The 22,522-nt window shown below is 38.1% G+C and overlaps 1 protein-coding gene across 4 annotated transcripts in view; it reads left to right on the forward strand.

The window, feature by feature from the left end:
• LOC105704391 (RIMS-binding protein 2) overlaps positions 1–17,844 on the forward strand; it is a 29,874-nt gene extending 12,030 nt beyond the window's left edge. For 3 of the 4 annotated variants that reach the window (XM_012433622.1, XM_012433701.1, XM_012433789.1), the window contains 6 exons: positions 2,492–2,755; positions 4,243–4,469; positions 4,942–5,196; positions 5,824–6,076; positions 11,609–11,889; positions 14,451–17,844. In XM_012433622.1, coding sequence (XP_012289045.1) covers positions 2,492–2,755; positions 4,243–4,469; positions 4,942–5,196; positions 5,824–6,076; positions 11,609–11,889; positions 14,451–14,978 — 1,808 coding nt within the window. In that variant the 3' untranslated portion in view covers positions 14,979–17,844. The remainder of the gene's footprint in view (positions 1–2,491; positions 2,756–4,242; positions 4,470–4,941; positions 5,197–5,823; positions 6,077–11,608; positions 11,890–14,450) is intronic. The other variant, XM_012414597.1, reaches the window with a different exon arrangement.
• Positions 17,845–22,522: the final 4,678 nt, after the last annotated feature.

Raw genomic sequence — 22,522 nt, forward strand, 5'->3', positions numbered from 1 at the left:
TGCATTGCTCCACATTATTGTAACACCTTTAACCATCGACATATTGAAAATGGCGCGTCACTTACGCAAGTGATATTGAATCGACGATGTACACATTAACGAAGCGAATTACCTGAGGTACACGTATAAACAGTGCGGTAAACACGAATAAATACATGCTTATAAACAAAGATAAAAAGACAGAAACCAGTTTAAGAAGGGACTCTTAGAAGATGTAACGCCAAATATATTATTCTTGTAATTTTTTTTTTACTCAAAGAATATAGCAAAATAATTTTAATGCGTGTTTCATATTGTGAATCGATACGTTCTCTTCGACATGTACTACAAAGAAATTAAGATCAATTCCCCCATTCAGCGTAATTACTTTTGATTGTCAATATATAGTTCTATTGTATTTATTATTATGTGTAAAATTCATCAGTTATTCAATTTTCATTATCTGGCGGCCCTAATCAATGAATTAATATAGACACCTCATAGATGGTGTATTGTTCTTTACATTACAAATATTTCAATACCACAAAATCACAGTTACTCCATAAAAATTGTCTTTAAAAGGCATTTTGCTTGTTATAGTTCAATCAGAGGTGACTCACAGATTGTTTTATAATGAGCAATATTAGTGTTAAACAAGTGTTACGTGCTGGGCTATACAATAGTGCAAACATATGAAAACACACACTGAGAGTTATTCGCGTAATTTCTCTCAAATCTCGAAATTAAACATCTTCGTTATCCGGTAAGTGTTGAAATATCCAACTTATGGAATGCATTTCGCGAAATGTATTTTCACCTGCCCTTAGATAGTTTGTTGAAGTTCAGCTTATTTTCATAATGCACGATATGAATTTAACCAAGTCCCAAACAAAGCTTTGATTGACCAGAAAAGCCAGTAGCCCCAAATCTTAGCTTTGATCGTTTTGTAAAAAAGTACATTTAATTTAATTTCCTTCCTTAATTAGTATTGCATAGTATATTCTGCGCCTTACGATGATACATGTAAAAACTATCAAAGCTAATGAATACGTAGGAAGAATTAATTTCAAAAAGTGCCATTTAAAATCTTATTGATTAGGCAAAATATTTATACGAGAGAGAACACGTATAACAACACAAAGTACATGAATATATTTTTTAATGATTTCATATTTCTTTTTTATATGTATTATAGATTGTTCTTAAAAACTACAATCATTGTATAGAAATAGTATTGAAATGAGACTGAAGCAGTATCCGATCTATTTTCATATTATAATTATTACGTTGTTTAGTTTATTAATCTTACTTTTTTTTTTGGTATTTTCGAATCCGTTCCGAACCGCATTTTCAGGCTTTGTACTAATGCAGTTGTAATAATGCAGTATAATTTGCCCCACTATTGAACTGGCGCAGAACACTGGCAGACGAATATCATAAATAAGATGCACCAAACGACGCACTGGTTATGTGTGCAGTAGAAATACTGCATACGAGAATGTCGTCAGTTGACTTCGTTCCTCGATTGCATTCGCACAGAGTAGGCAAACCAAATAATCAAAGTTAACGCAGTGTACTCTATTAAGTTAGTAATACAAAGGTACTACTTTTCTACTTGGTGAAAACAAGGATATCTCTTAAGAATGTGAAAATTTCCTTTTTCAATTCCATGTACTAATTGAAAGATACTTGCAAAGAAGAATTAATTTGAGATATTTATAATTTTCTTTCGACATCATGGAATTTGTAAACAAATGTACATCGGGTTTTGATCATTCTTGTAACGTCCCTGTGACATCATTATCAATTTTTCTTGCACATTTCGCCGAAAGCATATTCTGAAAAAGTTCACGAAATCCTTTTTTTTTGTATTCGTTTTTAAATAGACACAGATCCGCATAGATCTCTTCTAATAGACTATCAGAGAATTTAATCATTGACCATCAGTAATGAAAAATAAACTGTTATTTTGTAATCTGTCGTTTTATTATGACGTTATAATTTTACCACGCAATTTTTCGTGCGGGCAATTTCTAAATGACATGACGCACCGTGTATGTAAAATGCACTGCTATAGCCACGTTTTTTAAGATAATTATTAAAAATCGTACTGTGTGTTACTACGATACAGGTGAATATCGTATAGAATATTGAAATGTTCCTTAGAGGATACAAATTATTTAGAACTTTAGAAGAAGTACATCGTTAAGAGACATAAATCTGATCGATCGCTGCTTCTCTTAGAGGTAGAACACTTAAGCCCGGTTCCACTAACCTCGATCAACAAGCTAATCCTCGATTACAAGGATTTGTGCGTTTACTTTGTCATACAATATTCAATTATTTAATCGCTGTTGGTGAAACCGGCCGTTATTAGTCTCGTCATTCAATGACCCTTTGTTCGCACAACTTAATCGTAGCGAATCTTGACGAGATGTAGTGAGTTCTGAAATTAGAAAGGTCAAGTTTGAGATCCGTTAGAATAGGATACTAAAGGAATATCACTATACAGGTGTTCCTGAAATCACGAAGGACTCGGCCAGTGAGGCAAACTACAGCGAGGAGGAGGATCAAACTAGAAGAGGTCGAAATATGCAACAAGCCCCGCAGTCTTCCTCCGGACCACCTATGGGCCACCCTTCAGGATCTCATCATGGTCATCATCGGTACTCTAGCCATCAAGGTCCCCAAGGACCTCCACCTGGATCCCATAGATCACCAAGAAGAGCCACCGAGTCTTCGAGACCTCAGGATTGTTACTATCAGGATCAGTCGGGTATAGATATTCCCTCGTCGGCTCGTGTGCATCCTACTTTCTTCTTCTCTGTCATCGTCAATGCTGAAATAAAGGCGTGATAGGATGTCGGACTTCGGAATGGAATTTGTTGCTTTCGGGCCTGTGGTGGGACCTCAGGAGACGCTTTCAAAACCACACGTTACAGTTTGCCTACACGGAAGAAAGACGCTGCATCCCTTTGACGCATAAACAGCCGCGCTTGGTTATCATTTCATGTCAATAAAATGTTAACAGAAGACGCTTATTACTCAAAGTGATCCAATATAGATCAGCGAGGATCGCTTATATTTCAAACACCCATCCTGGCTTATCTGAATAGGTTGCACTGAAGATAATTGTACTTAATAAGAATTTCATTCAGAACTGCAGCTCAGTATACATCGATTATTTGGTACGAGTACTAAAGGCATAGTTTTATCAAACTGTGTGTAAACGATGGTGTACCATGACGGTACAGTATGTTCCTTTTTCCGAAAGTTTAGATATAACTATGCCTTCAGTACGCATACTAAGCAATCCTTGTATTCTAAATTACAGTTCTGAACAAAGTTTTCATATGTAGGTGTAATCTACGCCTATTTTTAGTGATCGACAGCAAAAAAGACACGCGGGGGGATAAACTTGATTTGATTTAATGATATTTTTTTTTTGCATAAAGAAGTTGTAAAGTACAGGGTAAAAACAAAACGTTGTGACTCAGTTTACAGAAAAGTGTTGGAATAATATTGATATAATTTTATTTTATAATGCCCAGATTTTTATTTACAAATGACAACAGAAATAATACGAGCGGCTGTCTTTAACTCTCTGAATGCTGCATAATTCTCTTCGAAGTATTTTATCGCTGTATTTAGTTTTGTGTGTAGTGCTTTCTCGTAACACGTAATTAATTCGCAATTGACTTCATTTTTTTCATTCAATCGGTGTACAAGCTAAGTGCTACAAACGACAATCAAATTCAATGACCACTTGAATTAACCTATTAATAAGGAGGTGAAAATCTTCTATGCAGTGAATAATAAGTCTGAGAGTGAAACAAAATTTCTAAGTCGTCGATATGATTAAGTAAAATTTAAAAATGATTTTGTGTTCCGCTTGCTTGCCTTTAAATTCCTACAGTGTGTTGTCTATCTAATTAATATTTCTTACTTATCTATTACATAAATAACAAATATTGTTTAACACGTTTTTTATTTCATCCGTATAATCCTTTGATGGCATTCGTCAAGAATACCCATGACTCCATCCTTACGATACACAGGTATCGCATTAGATTGCTCAATATTTTTACAGCTAATACATACACAACACCAAGCAACACAAATAACTTTACAAACATGTTTTGTAAACTTCTCTTCGAATATCTTCTTATTGGCTTCTTTGACGTTTCTTAAATGTCAGAGTCAGACGTAGAGGATTCAATCGGGTTGCAGGAACTAAACGATCTATGTGGTTACTATTTTCAGTGAATCAAAGGGGGCGAGGTCCCATATACAAAGGTGGAAGAGGTAACGTGATACAAGGACCTCAGGGAGGACCTCATCATCCGCACCATCCTCCCGGTGGAGTTCAACCAGTCAATAAGAGGATCCGATGGTTCGTAGCGCTCTTTGACTACGACCCCACCACCATGTCGCCCAATCCCGATGCCTGCGAAGAGGAATTACCTTTCTCCGAAGGCGACACTATCAAGGTTTCTCGATGTCTTTAGCTTTGCATCGCATTCTTACATTACTGGTAATGCACTTACCTCGGAGTTCGAATCCGAACACGTGCAATATCAGGCCAACTCGCGTAATTCCTTACCCCTTTTCTGGCGGCACGTATTTTGTTAAATCGATGATTTAGAATGATTTAACAATTACAGTATTTTAGTTTTAAAGATGAGTAATGGAAAAGATACGCTTTTTTAACATGTATTAAACCATTAGATTTGTACATTAATAGCGTTTTCATAACGTTTGATAACGTTCGTTCCTTAGTTATGACGTTAACTGTATGTTATGTACATTTAAGATTGCCCATCTTACCTAGACATCAAAGGAATCTGGCTTTCTATGTAGAACAGTTTTCTTCATCCTTTCTGCCACGCTGTTCTATTTAGTTTTTTTATTTGCATCGCATGTTTGATGATTTCTATGCAACATGGGTTGTATCATTTTAAGGTTTATGGCGAGAAGGATGCCGATGGATTTTATTGGGGAGAATGCAGGGGTAGACGAGGATACGTGCCGCACAATATGGTCGAGGAATTGAAGGACCAAAATCAGAGCCAGATTCAAGGTCAAGGCACCATGGGTAGGAGGGGCCAATCTCTGAATGACAGATTCGCTGATGCTTACGCTAACGTGCCGGTCAAAAAGATGATCGCTCTCTTCGATTACGATCCGCAAGAACTCTCGCCTAATGTCGATGCGGAGGTAATTCTTGCACTCGACGTTTTTTCCTCGTATCTTCGTTTAAATATATATAATGGAAGTAATTACAAAACGTGCGTATTTATACATTCGTTGCATGCCATGATTTAGTACACATTACAATTTAGAAGAAAACACGATAAGTTCGACATTAAGAAACGACTATCTCATACAAGATTTTGAATGTCAATTAATCGAGACTCTCTACATACCTGCAAATTTTTCTTCAAATCGAATGATTTGGACTTTGTTGTAAGTAAACGTCCTTTTTGATTTTGACTTTCATTCTAAACGCTTGACAATAAATTTGAATTGCATTGTACGAAAAGGAGGTAAGTATTCGTTCACGCCTAAGGATTCATGCATTAGCACTTGATTTTTTCACTTTCTTTCCCAAAAATAGTCGCTACTGTCAAAATAACTGAACAGATATAAGATCCATATTTTCAATTATCTTAATTTCTACAAACAGGTTACAGGTATTTGACTATTCGTAATTACATCTATTCTTATAGATTGAGTACGTTGAGATTATGGTTACCTTCACAGGATAATGTTACAGCTTTGTACGAACTGAATAAAAAGCGAGAATCAGAAACTGGAAATCATGTTAAACCTATAATTTTACAGCAAGTCGAGGTGGCTTTCCAAACCGGTAACGAGGTCTACGTTTACGGAGAAATGGACGACGATGGATTCTACGTGGGTGAGGTCAACGGGGCACGTGGACTAGTTCCGAGTAATTTCCTGACCGAAGCACCAGTTCAAGGACCCCTACCCGCAGGAAGTAGAAGACCTCCCGGACAAGGTCAAGGACCCGGTGCGAGAGGTCCTCCACCACCTCCCAGGGAACCTCCGCCTTCCGGCCACCGACGTGCCAAAGGTAAACATTAAATCATTCCTTGGGCATTTCTATATCGGATTATTACCGGATAGAACCTATTACCGTAATTGACACGACACCGAAAATGGTGGCGTATATCATAACCTCGCTCGCACCGACTCTGCAATGAACCTCGCTAAATGATTACTTCGATTGGAAACAATTATCTGAAGCGTTTAAACATAACTTGAAACGATTACTAAAATGTTAACGTAAAACGAGATAGAGCAGTACATTGAAGTGTTTAATTTTATATTAAGTAGCAACTTTAAATTGATAACTTCGACGATGTTTCGTTTTTATTTAATTCTTTTTTGCACAAGACTGATATCGAATTTTTTAATTCTGTTGGAAGTGAAGAGTATTCAACATGACGTAATAACTGTAGTGGTTATTCTTAATATGTAATAAATAGTATCTGTAAAGAGAGAGATGGAGGGAGAGATGAAGAGAGAGGGAACAAGGGGGTTCAACGGTATTCCGTTGGATAGAAGAAAGTCGGCTGCCATTATCAAGGGCCGTTGATAGAAATTTTGAAGAAAATTTCTGAAGATCGTGGACGCACGATCTGGCCAGCGGTTGCCACGTTCCTCTTACAAGGACTGGCCAAGTATCGGCCATTGGATTTTAATCGGCGGACCATTAAAAAGTTGACTCATTTTATTGCCGCACCGACGCTCCTTCACACACACCTCCAAGAAAAGTTAAGCCCCTCTCTCTCTCTAATCGTTGTTATTCATCATTTACGTCTTGTTCTTGTACTATTTTGTTTTTTAATTCATCTTTCTGTTTATTTATCTTTTTATTCCGGCATAGCGTTTTATTTTTATATTTATTTATTCTTGTATTGTTATATTTTCCGTTAGCGCAATTATTTTGTTGTTTATTCTTTTAAGTTCGTTTCTGTATTTATCTCGATCTCTTTTTTTATTCCATTTATAATTTGCGCATTTTTCAATTTTATTTATTTACTTACTCTTATTTGTTTAATATAGAGACCTTTTAGACTTCTTCGTTTCTTCTCACTTATTTGTGTCCTCGTTTCTAAAGTTTATCTCTCCGGATAACATCCAACCGTTACATGACTATGTTGCAGTGTAAATTTTCATACCACCTGCCAGATTATAACATTATTACGAGAAATATAGTGGGAAATGCGATGTGTGAATAACCGGCATGTCAATTTTTTAGGAACCTCGTTAACTGTCTAATTTCAGATATATTTTACGGAAGCTTCAGGTATTCTAATTAGTTTCTTAATTTTACTTCATTTTTAATCGACTATCTTCAGGATATACGCAAAAACAAATATACTGGAAATAAAACGGAGATATAAATTAATAAAAAAAAATAAAATAAGAGAGTAAATTTGTGTAAAAGTGTTAAATCTTGCTAAGTGAGTCGGTGCGAGCAGAAACATAGATGGCAAGCAACACAAGACACGAGACACGAGACTCAGTGTGCCAGACGACAGGCAGAAGTGTCACAGGGTTACAGCCAATCCTTATACCTATTTGAAACATGTGGGGTTAAAGAAGGTACGGAACTTTGTTCTGTTATGGTTTGTAAATGACAATATTGATCCTATGGAAACTGAACATTAAAACCGCAGATTTCTTGGTAGACATAAACCTAGACTACTATTTTTGTTACCTTTATGGCCAGTGTGCCAATCCTAATAGGTGTTGAGTAAAATTTGTTACGCAGGAATAATTTCGAAAATGTTTTTTTGACTCTAAGTCTACTATCGTGATATGATATTATACTTTATTTATCCATTTACTTTCTGATGGCAAATATGCTAATATAAAACTGACGTAATTAATGTTAACGATTGACGGTATTACATGTGTTGTGTCTTTGGATTTATTTGATTCAAAAGATGTAAATGCTTTTGCTTATATTACGACGATAAAAAAAACAATTCCAGATTATTCTGAAATTAAAAACTAACTCGTATAGTAGTCTAGGTTTATTCATCGAAGTCTATAGGTAAAATACATTTCGTTAATAATGTCAATCCAAAGTAAAAATCCTTATAGTTATTAAATTTCCATTAATTTAATAATGCTTTAAAGGATGCTTTATTTAACTGTCATTTGTGTACAATGTTTTCGAAACGTATTCTACATATAATGATAACACAGTAAAATGAAATGATATAACTCCCTAGTCGCAAGTTGTAAAAGTCTTGCCACGACTACATAGACTCCACTATAGAGTTGTCTTACTGTTGCCACAGACTGATACCAAATTGTATCAACTGATTTTGCGGTTTAATTTTTAACTTGACAGATGAAAGCCACCCTTTACCCATTGATTTTAATCTCTGAATATAAAACATATATCGAAGTAACTGAAGGCAATCGCAAAAAATATACATAAGAAAAGAAACATAATCCACAATACCGAAATCACACTGAAATCAAGCTCAGTCACCGTACTTGGGTATTTTTCACTTCTTATTATTTTTTCTTAACTGAAATAACCCTTTCTCGATCAGACAATAGTTTCCATATTATGGATTAAGTGACTTCGTTGTATGTGCGACCTTTATACTCAAACTACTTGTCCTACGGAACAGGAACAGGGACATGAACACCAGTACCCGCAATATCTTGCACAAGGATTAATTGATCCACCTCTCAGTACTTGTTAGCAGATATGCGAACGTTATATTGGGTAATTACGGGTGACTAGGCGATCGAATGGAAATTCATCAACGTATACATGGGTATACATATATCCCTAGGCCCCATACATATATTGTGACAGAAACGGAGTTACTTAAAAAATTATTTAAAATGCCTACCTTGATTCTTGTCATTGAAGTACGGTACGAAGTACGGACAAGGGACAGATGACTCGTCGCAATTCTAAATGGACCTAAGCAGTTCTGCATAGAGAAAATTGCGGCGGAAAAAAATTGAAACACACCTACATACTTGTATTTGCGCGTAACCTGCGTAACACGCGTGACAGAGGGACACATGAACGAATGTCCTGGGAACATGCGCTCCTATACACTTGACAAATGCAATGAACACCAAGCTGCTTTCAGTGTATTCTATTAAGTATATATATATATGACTATATTTCTTCTCCGAGCACCTCATAGCTCTATACTCTACATCTGCCCTACTCTGTCTCTCCCTCTCTCACTACTTCTCTGTTACTCTACACATATATATATACAGATATATATGTCCGCATATACACGCGAATATGTACGTATATGTAGATGGATGATTTACCTGCGCACGCATTTCGTGCGTATGCGTACGGTATATCTATGTATGTACATGTATAGGCGATTACACGTGCATTATATTTATTTATCGATTGATTATATCAGGATCATGTTGCTATATTGATATCAATTACAATAATAGTTGTTATCGCAAAGACAGATCTCAGAGTAGCGAGTGCAGTATTTCTTTACATATATGACATATATAGACGTATATATCGACATGATTCGTTTTTGTATGCCTGAACTGGTCGATGGTCGTCGTGTCACATGATTGTCGTGCGTGTCGTGTTGTCATGCTGGCCATTTATAACTAAATTAGCGACCCACCGATCGACGGATCGATCGTCTATCGATGGATCCGTACACGGAAGGACGGATCGACGACTATCGGATTCTGCGTGTCCGTCTGTCCGTCCATCCCTTATTTTTTACGATGTGTACTGTTATTTATTGCGCAGAGCAGCTTTCGTCACATTTTAGGCAAATTACCAAGTTACGCGTGCTTAATCCAATGTGTGCTCAACATCCTTCATGGTTGCAGAATTCGCTCTTCTCATGCATCATTCAAACAACCTAAGCTCTTGAAACGACTAGGAAGAAATGCGCTTTGGAAATATATCTCTTAAACTTACATTGTTACAGCGATAATTTCTATCAAATAGTGTTCTTGATTTTTTATTGAATTAATTTGCATCGAAAAATGTTACAACGTATACTTGTACTTCGTATTAATAATAGTTTTTCTGTTTAGAAGTGTTATTCAATTCAGATTTAACTCTTTGGGAATCGTGTTAGAGTATAACGCAAAGTTGTGTGGCAATTTATTCTAGATTCTTTTCTGTACCGTAAACAGTATCTGCTTGTGCTCTCTTGTTTTCGATATATGAAGCAACAGGATGAAAAATTGCCGTCAACTGCTTTGATTAATTTTTCTCTTTTTCATAATATGGTAAAAAATCTTACATCTCGGACAACGGAACGGGAGAAATTTACTGCTGGCTTATGTCAACGAGTCTAAAAAATCTTGATTTTGGATTGTACCTTTGTTTATATAAAATAATACTGGTGCATCTGAGTGCTAAGTGGGTTATAATAACAGTTTCGAGTCAACACTGATTTAATGTTATACCATTCTCGCGATTTGCGTGTATTTTTTATACGCAATTTTCGCGTATTTTTTACGCGAAATGAAAATTATTTTTACTTATGACATTTCTTAAATTTAATACATGTCAGTGGATTAAATTCAAATAAATAAATCTTAATGACTTTTCTGAACTTTTATTATTTTTCTTTTCGTGAAAATGCGTGGAACAGATATTTTCATAAGTAATACTGATTTTTTCTGAAATATTCTGCTTTCGTATTATGTTTGTGAACTCCATTGGCGCGATTTTCGAATTCATTATGAACAAAGTGAATTTCAACTGTAAATATAGTAATCATTCTACGTACACCAACAAACATTTGTTATAAGAAATACAAATTGTATTTTTAAAATGGATTCGGATTTGTTATTAAATTCAAAATTTTCTACAAAATTGTACAGAGACCTTTATTATTTTTTTAAAAACAGTATAACCATGTAACTCTTGCAACGCATCTTGTGCTTTGTGGCAATATTGTGTGAATATACATTCTGTGGTCGGTATCATCCTACATTCTCTTCGAATAGAGAAAACTGTTGACTCAAGCAAAGGCGTACAGGTTTTACTAGTACACAATTCAAATGGCCGGTTACAATAACGTAAGGCATCCACTCAGATTTGGTTTAGTGATCGGATTGAAATTTCGCAGTACACTATATTCTATATAATCAAATTTTTAGATTTTCCCGTAACTTAACATTAATCACAAGTAGTTTTAAACAGTAGACTGTCCAACTAGTTACAATTACTCCCTTCTGTTACTATCATTCCAAATGTAACATAAACAAGTCTTAAATTTGTCAAAGTTTTAATGTAAAGTAAGTTGGAATATCAAGGGTTGGACTTGATGCAGTGCAAAAGAAATGTGTGTCTTTTGGTGGGCCCTTTCAAACAATTTCAAAGAACTAACTGTTATTTTCTTTTGGAGCGCAAAGATGATTGTAAGTTTATATCCGTCCTTTGTGAACGATAAAGTTTCAATAATTCCACAATCTCAGGGAAGAGCGAATCGAACGTGAAGATTTCTACAGAGATTCTTGCTGATATCGGAAGTCATTCCATGACGAAACGGAGCTCACTAAAAATGCGCCATAAATGACAACACGATTCTGTTCTCTTCTCTGTTGCTAGATGCCTGCATTGTGCCTGTGTCTGTCCCTGTCTGTCACTTAGACTCTAGACAACAACAACAACAACCACTAATGAACAATCAACAACATCAACTACAACAACAAAACAATCCACCGCATCTAGCGTACCAACAAGCGAATCACCACAGCTACACGACCGTAACCACGTCGAATCAGCACGGTCCGGGTAATCCGCCGATCGGTGGTCTCATGGGTCAAGGACCCCATAACGCCCATCTTCAGCAGGGTGCAGGCCCGGTGCCACCCCATCTTCAGCAACAGGTGAGTTATCTAGCCCCAGGATGTACCTCCATCGTATTGCATAACATCGCATAGGGTCTTGAGCGATCTCGAGTAAGCTCTCGATTTGATCCTCGATTCGACATCAAGCTTAGCTTTGCCTTAATACCGTTTCATATGGATCACCGGATATCTAAAAAATGAGGATCAATATAAATTACCTCGGTATACAATGGCTAATCGGTCACTGGGCATCTCAGAAAAAGGATTTACTTTTCTTCACTTTTTCGGAACCAGTGACAGAATTCACGTGCACTGGTATCCCGTCTTGAGGCTTTGACGTTTAAGAATGTTAGATTGCTATTTTTGTCAAGGGTTTGTCATGAGTCGCCGGTGACTCGTGAAGCAACTTTCAGTTCGTTTAATATCAAATTCGATGATCGATTATATTAACCCTTTACAGTCGACATATTTTATGATTTTATATAGTGATAACGTTTCAGTCCCTTTGTAAGGGAATTTTCGACAATAAAGGGTTATACTTAGTAGCAACTTGTTTCTGTTACGGATGCACAACTTTCAGTTGTTTACCCTGCCAGCTTCGGCTTTTCAATTTTATGTTACATAAATATCTGCAAATTGTGGGCTTCGGTGTACTGCATTTGTCTTAAGAAACCTCGACTAATTACACGAATATTGAAGTTGTTCTTGTAACGCAACCGGAAGCCTTCTTCTTTAATTTTCAGGCTCAATTAATTATCAACACAAGTTTGGGTATATATGCTACAAAAATGATTAGGATATTGATAACTTGTGAATCGTTTTTATTATATTTCAGTTATGTGACAAAAATTCGAAAACGTTGCCGTTCGACGGTAACGGGACTTTTTACATGCTTACGCATGTCTGTCCTTTCGAAGTTGGTGTTTGTTACTGCATGTTACACTGCAGCAGTATATTCTATATTTAAGTGTAACAAGCTTTAATTATAATACCTTGAAGAAGTATAACACATTATATAGGATTATACTTTGCTAACATTTTTGTGCACTTCCGCTTCGAGTTAATCGCAGCAAAACATGTTAGAATACTTTGCAAGTTCGTCTTAATCAGTATCGTACATAATTATTGAAGGGATGTGAGCATTTGTTATCGTCAGGAAGTTACAAACTGCCAATGCAGACTCGTAATAAGAGAAATAGCATATGTGCATATGCTTATGAACATACAGATTAGCTATTTCTGGTCGTACTCTAAACGCAATGGTTGAAATGGTTCTCGTTGGTACCTACAGCATGTCGCATTCTATGCTTGCCTAATTATTGCGCCATTCTTTTCTTCAAAAACATTCGCCAGTGATGAAATATATAAGAAATAGTACTTCCAACCATAAAGGGCAATTTACTTAACTTGCACATCTGAAGGATATCTTAATTCTCTTTGAATAACCTGTATGGAATACCGGATAATGCATAACTATTTCTTTAGTATTTACACAGCTGCTACTTGCAGTAAAGGTTAAAAATTGCATATGGTTCTTAACAAGTACATACCGTTGGTTGAGTTGTATTGTACCTGAACATAAATGCACGTCGAAAATGACTCGCGCATGTTGGCCGATATTTTGTAAATGTAAGAAAGCTTTATATGTAATTTGGCTTTAAGTAAAATAATATTGGATATTGCTCGTTAATACCGATCAAAATAAAATAAATAACTCGCCCAAAATGCACACACAAATTTATTAAGCAAGAAGGTCGTTCTGCAGTTAAATAATTTCAAAATCTGCACCTCCGTTACAAGTAATCACCGTAGCTGGGTAATCAAAATTACAGTAAATTTTAAATCATAATTCAATTCAATTCTTGGAGATATCTGCGTCTAAATTAACTTCCGAATTCTATTTTCTAATTGATAAGCTTACACCAACTTCGAATGAGGGTTAACAATCGGTTGTTATGATATCCTTAAATCTAGAATTGTCTATTTATTAACACTAAACATGCCGACAATTTATAACCCCATTATCAACACCATTTAAAAATTGTCATTTAACGGCCCGACAGTAGGTTTAGTGTTAATGACGTTATGTGATAATTACATCAAAAGGAATTATATGCTTTTTGAAAAAAATTACAGATGATCGAAGACAACGAAATAGACATAGTTTAACATTATTTGGTGCTTGCATCTACAACAATTTCCTTTAAGGTGGAACACTCCAATAACGTTACTATTTATTTTAAAGGTGCATTTAAAAGTGAAAAGAAATACGAGGGCTGGTCGGATCGAAATAATCGGATTATGTCGTAATATAATGCACCTAGACATCGACGCATCTTTCTACATTTTATTCTTTCTGTACAATTAAAAGCAACAGGAAAGTAGTCTCTAATAACCACGTTTTCATCCCGAGGAAGGGACATTACTTCATCCAATCCCGACATCTCACATCACCGAAGATCACAAAATCCACATCCAAGACGAAAGACCTTTCGATGCGGCAACATTGTAGTGAAACGTGCCTCCACATTTCTGCGGAAGTCTGTCCTCCAAATCGTCCACGGCATTCCATCTTCTAAAAAAATTAATTCCTTTTACAGGGGAGGGGGAGAGGTGTGAACAACAGAGTCGGTGGTAGTAACGTACCAGGAGGGCTTCAAGGTCCACCCGGGCACATGCAGCAACAACAGCAACCCCTCGACTACCAGACTCAACAGCAGCAACAGCAACAACAACAGCAGCAGCAGCAACAGCAGCTACAGAATAAGAATTTCAGTCAACAGAACCCCGGTTACCAGCAACAGGGGCAGCCGTACGGACAGCAGCAGAATCCTCAGTTCCAGCAGCAACCGGGGCAACAGTTCCCGCAGCAACCTGGACAAGGTTCGTCGATGCAGGGTCCCCAGGGGCCCAGCAAACCGCTGCGAGGGGTACCGGCGGTCGTCCCGACGGCACAAACCAAAGCTCCGACGGACGCCCAGCAACAACAGCAGCAACAGCAGCCGCCCTCGAGCACGGGGCCAAACCTAATGCAAAAGTTCACCGAAATGGCGGGTGCTGGGGCCGGCGGCGACATCTTGTCGAAAGGCAAGGAGCTCATCTTCATGAAGTTCGGCCTGGGCAAGTGAACCGTTCCGGTGTCATGGACGCGATCGTCTCATCGGTTACGGTTCTCCATTACTCCTGCGACCCCACGAACGCAGGATGGAATACGAGAAGCTGGGGAATCCGGTCCCGGTCACGGTCAAGGACACGGTCGTTTGGTCGTTCGCATTCTTGTTCTCGGTACCTCTCGTCCGGCGTCGTACCACCCGTCGTTAAGATCCACGCGGTACTCGAGGCTAGGTCGTCGGAAAGGGGACGAGAGTTCAAGGAAGAAAGTAAGAAAGTCGAGTGCTCGAGGGAGAGACGGCAACAACCTCGCGCACAGGTACCTACCTACGGTGTACCTACTCACATATCTACGTATACGCCAAGACTGTAGATCGCCATAGTGATCGGTAGGTATTCGGTCCACTGAGCGGGTCTCCGGGCGGGTCTTCCGGAGCCGGTCTTCGGCCGGAACGAAACCCGGAGGCCGATCCGCCGGATGGAAGCCTTCAAGGGATCAGGTTCGATCGCGTTTCCGCTTCTCTGGAAGAGCTACTCGAGAAGTCGGGCGCGAGAGTCGCTCGCCCAAGCGAAGACGGAGTCGCGAACAGGGGATGGCGCATGCACGCGAAACTCGAGTAGCGATCGGGCAGAGAAGAGTCGGGAGATCCCGAGTGGATCGGCCGCGGTGCGGACGTACGTACGTAGATAGCTAGGTAAGAAGGTAGGTAGGTAGGTAGGCAAATAGGTAGGTAGGTAGCTAGCTAGAAGTCTAGGTCGCTAGGTAGGTAGGTAGGTACTTACTTACCTGGGGAGACGGACGGATGGACGAGCGGATGGACTGAGCACCGTTTCGTCCAAAGCCGAGACGGGGAGTGGGCGTGCCTTGAGATGCCTCATTCTGACATAAACAATAATCATATCTGTATAAACCATCATGTTAACGAGTAAGTTATCGAGTGATCGTAAACTATTATTAATGACTACCGCTACTGCTACCACTTAACTACTACCGTTACGGCTACTATTACTACCACTAATACTACAACTACCACTACTATTAATACTACTACCAGTACCGCAACTATGACTAATACTGTTACTACCGTTGCCACGAGGACAAGTACTAATACTATTCCTACTAAAACTATTACCACTACTACTCCTTCTATAATTATTACCGTTACTCCTCCTACTCCTGTTATTACTATTCCTGCTCTTACTAGAACTGCTGTTACTATTGCAACCCTTGCTGTTACATCTTGCCGTCGCGTCAATGCGGCTGGGCCTGGAACAGTTGTTCGGTCACTTCGGACGTCCACACGTGGTGACTAGATTTAAGACCATGGTATGCAGATATTTAGGTCAAAATTGCGAAAGAAACGATCTCTCCCTTTTTCTTTGGGGTATTCAGGCGAAACCCTTTCTTTTACATCCCATTGCGATTAAGCCCCATTTGACTCGTAACAGTGACAACTGAAACTTGGATCCACCCACCGCATCCCTGACTCAAGCTTCGCATGAGAATGCAAATTGAAATGGATTACGGGTATTCAGCGTAAGACACCAAATTAAAGTCCAACGCGTTACAACATCTCGCGGAACTAGTAATTGTTGACCGATGGCAATGGAACGTTGAGATGTGTTTTGAAAGCCATTAGAAATAGTCAAGGCTGAATATTAACTTAATCCAAATGAACGCGTAGTTAATCACTGCGATATAAACATCAGAGAGTTATTCTTCTCTCCCTTTTCACGTGTCTCTGTCGCTCGCACGATAAGTTTTACAATGACCTTCGATGTGTTGATTCGGATCAAGGGATCGTGTCCAGACTTCCAAAATAAATTTCCTAGAGATTTCTTTGCAATTTTGCTCTGTATGGGATTCTTTCTTGACCTAATAAAATGCAGAAAAGTTACACAGGGTAAAGTAAACCAATTTAATAGCGCGAGTAACTTGCTAGCACTACATCGCTACATTGCTAGAGTTACATCGGTCGTTACGAGGTAGCTGCAAAGCATAGGAAAAACGCTGATTGGTCACCATACATTTATCTCGTTGCAGATCCCTGTGTTAATCCCTGCGTTTCGAAGCTTTATCCGATACTTGAGGATATAGAGTGCTTCCAAAACAATTGATAAGCGGTCTGATTTTTTAACGACATCGGTGGCGTTTGTATTCGAAATTTCTGTAATCTTCTAGGAGGCGGTTCGACCAGATAAAAATTTTAACGTAAAATTCTTCTTGCAGTTGTACCAATGGCGGATGGATAGTTCAGTATCAGTCGGTCACTTATAGGTAATCGGTGGACCAGTTACCAACCACGTATCCGTATTCCTTATGTGAACAATGGTAGGGCCACTCCGAGCTCCGGAAATTCTCTGTACAATAACGTGTAGCATCCATGTGATACGGCGGTACTTAACGCTTTCGATAAGTACTATCTACAGCGACCGCAAACGCGAACGCTTGAGTAGCCCTGCAATATCACTAACAGAATCTCTCGCGTCAAAGTTTAACTGATACAGGTAATCGGTCAAAATCGAAAGGATTGCAAGCTCAACCTTAATGATTCGATTCGTAGTTCTGTAAGCAATTCTTTTATTCGAGAGATTACTGCCACTCTTCTCCCTCTACACCTTCTCACTCTCACTTTTCTTTCGACGTCAGGGTGCTGTCTCGTGGAACGAACGATAAAGTGGAAGGCGAAATCGAAATTGTGCCGCATGTTCAACCTTCACCGGTTTTGTTAATGGTTTCGATTCGTTATCATTTGGGCTGCGTAACCAACTCGAACTTCAAAACAATCATAATGTTAAAACATTAAATTAAAGTCATTAAATACTATGCCTATAATCACGCAAAAGAGTACTTGGTTGAATCAATAAAATTCTTGTTGATTTAATCATGGAATATGATTATTATATAAACGACCAAATATTTGGTTGAGATGACAATATTCTTTGGTTAGTAACTTCTGAGTGATCGCATCAAATATTGTGGTAGACCACGCCAAATATTAAAGTAATTTGGTACGTTCAACCGAAATATTTAGTGTATTTACAAAGATATTTTCTAAAATTAACAATACGATTAAATCAAAACACTTTAGCTGATCGAAGCAGCGAGTTTGATCAAGTGGAATAAAATTCAGTTGACTTGACCAAAACATTTTCTGGAGTGAACCAAATAGAGCCAATCAAACGATTTTGTTCAACGAACTCATTTTTTTTTTACCCGATAATAACCGTTTGGTTGTAGCGAAATTGATATCCGTCGACATGTTTCCTTTCAAGAGGAGACACTTTCTTTCTTCTGCGCGCGAATACTTGATCTCGAGCGAAATTGCCGTGATCGGTTAGATTCGTTCCGCAATCCATGTTGAACATTCGCCATCCACGAAGTAAAGTCTAGGAAACCACGCCGTCACTTCTCGCGGGTCAAGATGGCTGCGTGTCAAGGTTCATCCGGAGAAAGTTCATCCGGTTATTCCGTGTTCTCGAGAGTAGGGTCGACGAATCCAGGAATTGTTTCCGAAGGACGCGAACGCAAGACGGAAATAGGATCGCTTAAGCTTCCGGCGTCGCGCTCGGCAGTTCCGGCTGGCTCCGGCTCGACCGCGGCGCGGCCGATCTCGCTACGTTCCGGAGCCGCCCGCCATAGTTCGCCAGCTGTCTACGTGTATACGCGCGTTAAAACGTACGAATCCTCCAAAGGGACGTGCATACCACTTACATCGTAAAATACTTCATCCATTAATCGATTAATTAATTATCTACTACCATTAGTATTGATCGATGGCGTCATGATAATACGATAAAAATAAACATGGCTACCGGCAAGGGACCGATAAACGCGTTAGCGCGAGACGACGACGGTGCGCGGGGGACGCGTGCGATATACATATTACGTGCATATACGACTCGATGGACGCGAATGCGCGCGTGCACGTACATACACAGACGCTAAAACACGTACCTATAAATATATAAATATATATACATATGCATATACATATATATATATAATATATTTAACTATAGCAAATTGTTGTTACATCGCTACTTGTATCGCATTTTGTACAGAGTGGCCTGATTTTATTTTTCTTTCGCTACGAGGGAAGTGCGAATGTTATGTGTGTATAAAAAGAGAGGCAGGGGCGAGGGAGTTTTAATCTTTAAGTACAAGGCAGGAACAAAAAGCGTCGAGGATGTAAACGCAATCCAACGCGGATAACTGAGGTCAAGCAGAACAATTTCGGTTCCGATTTATAGCAGGCCCTCCTCGATCACCGATTTGTAGCCACCATCTTGGTTTTTTGTCCGTTTGCCCGAAACACGTGCGGAGTGAATGCAGGTTGTAAGTGCTGCTTCACTCGAGCGACGACATTAAGCGGTGGATCGACAGAGAAGAGATCGTTGACTTGCTTTTAGCGATTTTTAAAGGGCTCTAAGAATGCACTGACTCTGTTGCTCGTGTTGCTCGTGTTGCCACTCGTAAGAAATTGTACGTTAAGACTTCGTTGTCGTAGTCGCCGCTGAGTCGCAGACGCAACTGTGCGATATGCTTCGATCTCTTGTGAATTGCAGAAAGTAACGCGAACAGAGCTGGTAGCAAATTTATTTTGGCCATATTGTGTTGTGCAAACGAAATTATATTAATTCTGGGGGTTGATTTGAACCTACCAGTGACGTTAACTGAGCTCTGTTGAAAACATCAAGTACATAGTGATATTAAAACAGGCATTTATAAAAAAAAAATGTATTCAATGATTAGGATTTCTGATATACGTTCGAGTTTAAGTTCTGTGAACGGTGTCCTGTCGTTTCACGCATTTCTGTCATTATACAAAAATTCAACCTAGTTTTTGGTTTCAGAAATATTGTGCCAAAAATGAGAATAATTATGTTGAACGTTTTTCTTTTTATTGTTATGCTATATGTCACCTTGCTGCACTTTTAAGTACGACGCGATATAATATCTAACACTAAAATTCTTCCGGAGTGACCTGAATTGTGATCGAAAAAATGTCCAGCGAACTCTTATCAATTTCGTTACTCATGATTTGGTTCCTTAACAGTTTGCATTATCTTTTACATTCTTAAAATGTCACTGAAATATTTGGAAATTGATTCAGCTAATATTTATTAATTCGTTACCGATCATTATTTAACCGTAAAATGTCTGAATAGTTTCCATACCGCTTTGAGAGCAAACTTCATTGCTGTTTCGACTACGAAAACGAAAGTAAGAATTACGATAAACAGTATCGCTACGTTAAAGGAGAGCCAAGGAGTGTTGTAGCCAAAAAATGTGAGAGCGTAAGGTACAATAAGACGGAATTAATGTCGCGTTTCATAAGGGGGGTATTCCATTTCGTGTTTTGCAAGATCCTGTAACTCTGTGATTCATTTCCCACGCGTTACAACTCACATTGTTACTATATAAATTTGTTACATCAACAGTAGCTGCTTGCCGCCGTGATTCCCCCAGCCACATGAATTGCGCCGCGCTGTTTTACGTACGTAAAATTGCATGTACATCGATACCTTTGTAAATATTTGTAAGTGGATATGTGAGTATGTAAAAATAAGTACGATACAGTCGAACGGATTTTGCTCGTGAATTCGCGAGACATTACAGGCGATTTTTCGCAACCCGATTAGTTCATACCAAGAGGTCGCTATTGATTGAAAAGAGAGTTGAACCGATTAATCCGGTCTGTGGCTACAATAAATTCGAGAAAACGCCTTATGTCCCGGAGTTACATATGTAGAATGTCTGATTGACCATTACTGTCGCAAATCAACATTCAAACCGTTCTTCTCACTTTATAGAGAACTTGTGAGCGCATCATTAATTAAAAAAAAAAATATGTAGTTAAAAATCAAGATACGAGCAAAAACCGGCCGAGTGCGCAATCATAACTTGTCCGTTCGGACAACAAACGGTACGTGTATGATATAACAATAGGTTGTCACTAACGTCACTATTACTACTGTTATTAACTTTGAACTGTTCGCATGTAGGGCGAAGGAAATGGCAGAAACCCACGTTCGATATGACTTTCTTTATCTTCTTCTCCCTCTTCCCAATCGAGTTGCACTAATATGTGCTATACAGAAACGAAACATATATTATACTTGCAGAAATAAGTAAGATTGTAACAACAACAAGCTGATCATGGACGCCATTTTTTAATGAAGATTTAATGTGTTAAGTTTACCATAATGAGGACATGCGTAGTAAGTACTTAAACGTCTTGACTTTTCTTTAATAACTCCATACCATTTACATGCAACATGTTGAAAGTATTGGATGTCAATCAACATGTGACGAGAAATTTGTGTTATTAAAGAATTATATTGCGACTCAAGGTATTTTCCAATTCTGATAAGTAGAGAGTAAATTCGAGCGATGCTCCACATCGACACTCATGAGATACGTGTTAATCCGTGTTACTGTATTTTTCGATAGATAGACTTTGACCAAATATTCTAAATATTGAATTATTCGTCTTATCAATTCATAAAAATATTCCAGTACTTTAAATTTACATGTAGAATACACGGGTGTTCATTCTGATTGACTATACCAACAGTAACGCCGACGATAAATATAAGCAAGTATGGTAGAATACTTGTTTATATCTATGTAATATTACTGCAGCAGGATTTAGAAGGCAGGAAAAGCCTATTTACATTTTGCTTTTATTTTAAAATAAAAATAAGTTCCTTGGTTATGCTTTAGTACATATAAAGAGTGAAAATTAATGCAAAGATGCCATATGATAGAAATATTCTTGTACGGCAAAATAATTTCTTGTAACGATTCTTGATTCGAAGGAGCATCTCTCTTGTATTTACTCTATTCACCGTCAGTAAGCGAGATATAACAGTTGGAAAGGCACGGCATAAATGTAAACGCGTTTCCAGAATTAACAGAATACACATTAATGTGACTTTCTATCTAATTAGCAGTTCCTTAATAAAATAATTTGAAGGCAATCTATAATGTTAATTAACTGCTAATTACATGCAATGTTTCATTATTGTACTGCTTCACAGCTGTGTACCGACAGTACTAGGATCCGTCAATAAGCTCGTGCTTATTGTTGATGCAAGTATTCGTTACATAAAAAGTTTATCATATCATATACCCGTATGTTTTCGATGCATACGTTACGTTTCCTTAGTGTAAACAAGGTATGCAGCAATGTAAGCGTAGGTATTATTGTAATTTTTCAATCGTGATTACAGGAGACTAGAAAGTTCTAACACCCGGCTATTACTCAAGGGTATTCACTTTCGTCTCTCGTTCACTTATTGTTTAAGATAATTGAATTCTTATAGACAAGAGAGAAGAATGTTTTAATCCTTCGAGTTTGTAAATTTAATCTGTAGTTTGCAATTCCTTTTCGTCGGTTCTGTTAACAGAGAAGAGATTCGTGATACGAAAGCGACTTTTCTAATAACCAAAGTTTTAGTCAATGTCGTTAACCAATGCTGTCTCGTCAACAATACCAATCTCTCGATGAAGTAGATATCATGCGATCTAAGCAAACATTTTCTGGAAAAAACT

This window comes from Orussus abietinus, unplaced genomic scaffold (assembly GCF_000612105.2).
Source record: "Orussus abietinus isolate OABI.00-Male unplaced genomic scaffold, Oabi_2.0 scaffold579, whole genome shotgun sequence".
Classification (NCBI taxonomy): Eukaryota; Metazoa; Arthropoda; class Insecta; order Hymenoptera; family Orussidae; genus Orussus; species Orussus abietinus.